The following is a 4,610-nucleotide window of genomic DNA, read 5'->3' on the forward strand; positions in this document are numbered from 1 at the left end:
TCAGTTCAGTAAGGGATTATCACTAGAGATTTACATTTCATACATAGAAGTTTTTAGAAATCATTAAAGTTACAGAAATATGTTCAGGGGGTAGAAGCTGTATCCACACAGTTGGAAATCTTTTAAGAAAAGCTCAAAATCAGTCATTGAGATTAGAGTTTATTCATATTGTCTATTCCAGAAAGAATCTCATATCTCTTTTTAAAAGACCTCTAAAGAAGCACCTTCCACAAAAGCTGTAGCTAATATTTTCCATTACCCCATAAGCCTTTAAATCATAGAATTCTTACTAATGTCTTTATAGATTCTACTTATTTCCTCCCATTCTCAATGTTAGCAATCTTGTATGGACAAGATCCGATAAAATGATTCTCTTGGTATACATTCTCCAAAGTCATTTCTGTCTTGGAAATAACACATGAACCAATCTATCTCTGATCTGTTTTGTCTTGACCCCATAGATGATGGGATTTAGCATGGGTGGGGCCAGAGCACACATATTGGCTAATAAGATATGGACATGAGGTGGGATATGGTGCCCAAAACGTTGGGTAAGAATCGTGAAGATTCCTGGAACATAGAAGAGGGCAATGACACAGACATGGGAGCCACAGGTGTTGAGAGCTTTTTGACGAGCGTTTCTGGAGGGGATATGGAAGACAGCTCGGAGAAGTAGCCCATAGGAAATTGCTATGAGGATAAGATCTAAGGCTATAGTTGTAGAAAGGACAAACACTCCATACCAGATATTTGCACGGATGTCACCACAAGCACACTTGGCCAAACCAAAGTGCTCACAACATGTGTGGGGAAGAATGTTACTTCTGCAGAAAGTCAGCCGAGTCAGAAGGAATATGATAGGAAAAATGATAATAATGCTTCTTAACAAGACAGCCAAACCAATGTTTCCAGTGACTAAATTGGTGAGGATCATGCTGTATCTCAGAGGGTAGCAGATTGCAATATATCGATCAAAAGCCATCACTAACAGTAACCCTGACTCTGTCACATATGTAGCATGAATAAAGAACAATTGTGTAATGCACCCACCAAGCGAGATCTCCCCAGCTTTGAACCAAAAGATTGACAGTGATTTGGGTACAGCAGTGGTAGAGAAAACAATATCAGCAGCTGCTAGCATGGACAGAAAGAGATACATGGGCTCATGGAGAGTTCTCTCAGTGACAATGATATAGATGAGGAGGGAATTCCCAATGATGGCAGTGAGGTAGGATATCAGGAAGGGGATGGAAATCCACAGGTGCTGGTCCTCCAGGCCGGGGATACCTACTAGGATGAAGACAGTGTGGCTAATACTGGTATAGTTGAGAATGGCCATACCTGGGATGGGTCACTCCTGTGGATTCCTTCCTGTGGAAAGAGATGCCATCTTTATCCATCATATAGGTTCAATTTTAGGCAAATGCAGAAAATCGGTGAAATTTCTCTTTGGCTTTGGTGCACTCTAGGCTTTAACACACTCTACTTCCTTAGCTGGGTACCTTATCAGGACCCGTTCTCTTTTGTGTTGGTGTTGTTTCCTAATAGCTAGTTAGGTCAACCTCAAGCTTTTTAATTCCCCCAGTGATCAAAATTTATCTTTCAGGAGAGCAGTGTTGACTTCAATAGTAAGAAGACTGCTATTCAAAGAACAATGCTCCTAACCTTCTTTGGAGAATTTGCAATTCTCTTCACATCTGCTTCCCTTTTCAATTGTTCATATGAGCCTAAACTTTCAAGAAGATTAGAGTTGTTAATAGGAGCTATATAAGTACTTTAATTTCTCGTAATTTATTTGTTCTTTCATACCCAGTATACACAGAGGTTCTTGGCTCTGAGTAGGATGCATTACTGTGTGGGAGATCTTCTCTGTCACAGATTGTTTCCTCCTCAGCTCCAAGTTACCTTTTTTTTCTCCGAGATCTTTCAGTTTCCCTTGCCATTATTCCAGAGACAGAAGGAAGAGAGGTAGAAAGCCTAATTCCCTCCTTTCCTTCCTTACTCCTTTTCTTCTCCCCTATATGTCTTGAGCTTGTACTAAAAATTAGATCTGTGTCCCTCAGATTTTTATTTCCTAGTTCATATGTGTAGTCAGGGTCCACAATATGAGTGATGAGCAATTGGCGAAATTGATGATGGTCATAGATTCACCCTGGAACCATCAGCTATTAATGTCAAGTCTATTTTAAATCCTATAGCCATCACACATTAGCTTCATAATGATACCACTCATGGGGAACCATAAACTACACCAAAGTTATGCATTCCATAGACGTTCTGGATTCCTCAGTCTTCATTCATTTCATGTAATGCCTTACACTTAGCAATTGAACCAACTCACCTCTCAAACTAACAGGATTTTGACACAGTAAGTGACCAACATTCACTATTACTGAGCTTGTCCCAGAGAGGTTTTCATTCTCTTGTCAATAACATATTCATCAATGTCTGTTCCTGAGGAAGGGAAAACTGGAGTTACTAGAGAACCTGAGGAGTCTAGAGGTACTTAGAATCCTGTATAATTCACATACAGTCCCATAAATCTGTCTTCCTCACCATCCACTAGGGAAACCATATCCCTGGCCTCCAATCTCCTTTACTCAGAATCATAGAATATCAGAATCAGAAAGGATTTCAGGTGCCATCAGGTTCACCAGATGGCATCAGAGGCAGCTGGTGGTGCAATGGATAGAACACTGGGCTTGGAATCTGGAAGTTCAGGTCAAATTAATTTTCAGATACTTCTTCACTTTGTGACCCTGGACACATCATTTAATCTCTTTCCCTCAGTTTCCTTAACGGTGAAATGTGCACACCAGTTATCTTCTAAGGTTATTGGAAGGATCAAGGAATGTGTGTGTATTTTTTAAAAGCACTTAATGCAATGCTTGATACATTGTAAGTGCTATATAAATGCTTATTCCATTCCCTTCCGTAGTTCAACCCACACCTGAACAAATGTCCCCTTTCTTATATCTCTACAAAGTGGTTATCTAACCTCTATTTGAAAGCCTTCCTCCAAGTACCAGATTCACAAAGCATGTCCTCTGTTTTCCCTTTGCCAGCCCCTATCCTTATATTTAATGAACCCCCAATCAGATCCCTATATCCCACACGATACCTAAACCACTCAGACTCAGGAAGAGTCCTCAAAGGATTGGGAGAGTGGTGCTGAGAATTCCCAAGTGTGAGATTTTACTCAGGTGTCTCTTAATCTACTTCCACCTTTTTCCTGAGCCAAAGTAATCATAGCTCTACAAGATGTTCCAAAAGGCTCACTGAAGCTAAAACTTGAAACTACAATAATACTGTTTTAGACACCCTATATTATTGGCCCCCCTCCTTATTAAGACAGTTTACATGACTTCACAATGTCTGTAATAGCTGTCTGTAATAAGCCCTTTCACATCTTCTAGAAAGGATCACCCCTGCTTTCCTTTGAGACCTCTAGTGGTAAGAAATAGGCTACATTTATGTGTTAGCTCAGTCTACATCTCATACACCTATAATTGTTATGACACTGGGGCAACTAGGTGGTACAGTGGAGAGTGCTGGGCTTGGAGTCAGGAAGACTCACCTTCTTGAGTTCAAATCTGGCTTCGCATACTTACTAGCTATATGACCCTGGGCAAGCCACTTAACCCTGTTTGCCTCAGTTTCTTCATCCCTAAAATGAGATGAAAAAGGAAATGACAAACCACTTCAGTGCTTTTGCCAAGAAAACCCCACAAGGAGTCATGAAGGATCAGATGTGATTGAACAATAATATTTTTCATTAGATTAAGTTAAAAACTGCCCCTCCACATCTGTAATCCTTGGTTCTAGTTCTTCCTTCTGGGTCCAAGAAGCACAACTGTATCTGATTTATTCTTTCTCCCAACTTACTACTGTTATAATGTCCGAATAAAGCTATCACATCTGCTCCCCAATTAACCTCTTGTTTAGGGTAAACATCCCTAATGCATTCAACCAATCTTAATATATCATTTTCTCTTGTTTTATCATCCCCATCAAACTTTCTTGGATGCCTTTGTCAATGTTCTTCCTAAAATGTAGTGCCCAGAAGTCAACATGATGTGATGTGATCTTATAGACATGGGTTCCAGTGCTTTGTGCATTTTACTTCTACTAACGAAGCCTAAAATTTTATTTGTTTTTATAGAAAAAATAGTCTTTCTATATTTCCAGAGATGAGACTATTTTTTTAGTGAAACAGTGAATTCCAAATAGATGAGTGTTTTTTGAGTTGTTCTGAAATTAGACTTCTTAAGCTTTTTGTGTTTTAGGCTACTCTTCTGGCAGCCCAGTGAGCCCTATGAACTCCTATTCAGGATAATGATTGAAATAGAATTACTAGCAAAACCAATTATATTAGTATAGTTTTTGAATTATTAAACAATAACAAGTTCATGGATTCCAAGGTAAGAACCGCTATTCTAAAGACTTGTGTCTTCATCTTCATGTATTTGCTTTACATTATTATTATATTATTTCATATGGGCTGAGGATGACAGGCATACAGAAGACAGAAGTTAGGTCAGGTGATATAAAATAAATAAGAAAGAGTAGCAGGTTACTTTAAGAATAGTGTCAGAAATACTAAAGCTTAA

At 39.1% G+C, this 4,610-nt stretch overlaps 1 protein-coding gene across 1 annotated transcript; it reads right to left on the reverse strand.

Moving 5' to 3' along the window:
- Positions 1 to 394: 394 nt before the first annotated feature.
- On the reverse strand, positions 395 to 1,339 carry LOC138177593 (olfactory receptor 52B4-like). Its single transcript, XM_069108807.1, has one exon. It carries the CDS (start codon positions 1,337 to 1,339, stop codon positions 395 to 397), a length of 945 nt encoding a protein of 314 aa, XP_068964908.1.
- Positions 1,340 to 4,610: the final 3,271 nt, after the last annotated feature.

This window comes from Petaurus breviceps, unplaced genomic scaffold, assembly GCF_028583685.1.
Source record: "Petaurus breviceps papuanus isolate PSGF00001 unplaced genomic scaffold, PetGlider_PUasm1.0 90444, whole genome shotgun sequence".
Classification (NCBI taxonomy): Eukaryota; Metazoa; Chordata; class Mammalia; order Diprotodontia; family Petauridae; genus Petaurus; species Petaurus breviceps.

Bases quoted from the DNA above. Each gene is read 5' to 3' on its own strand.
- LOC138177593 (XM_069108807.1), bottom strand. From the start codon at position 1,339: ATGGCCATTCTCAACTATACCAGTATTAGCCACACTGTCTTCATCCTA.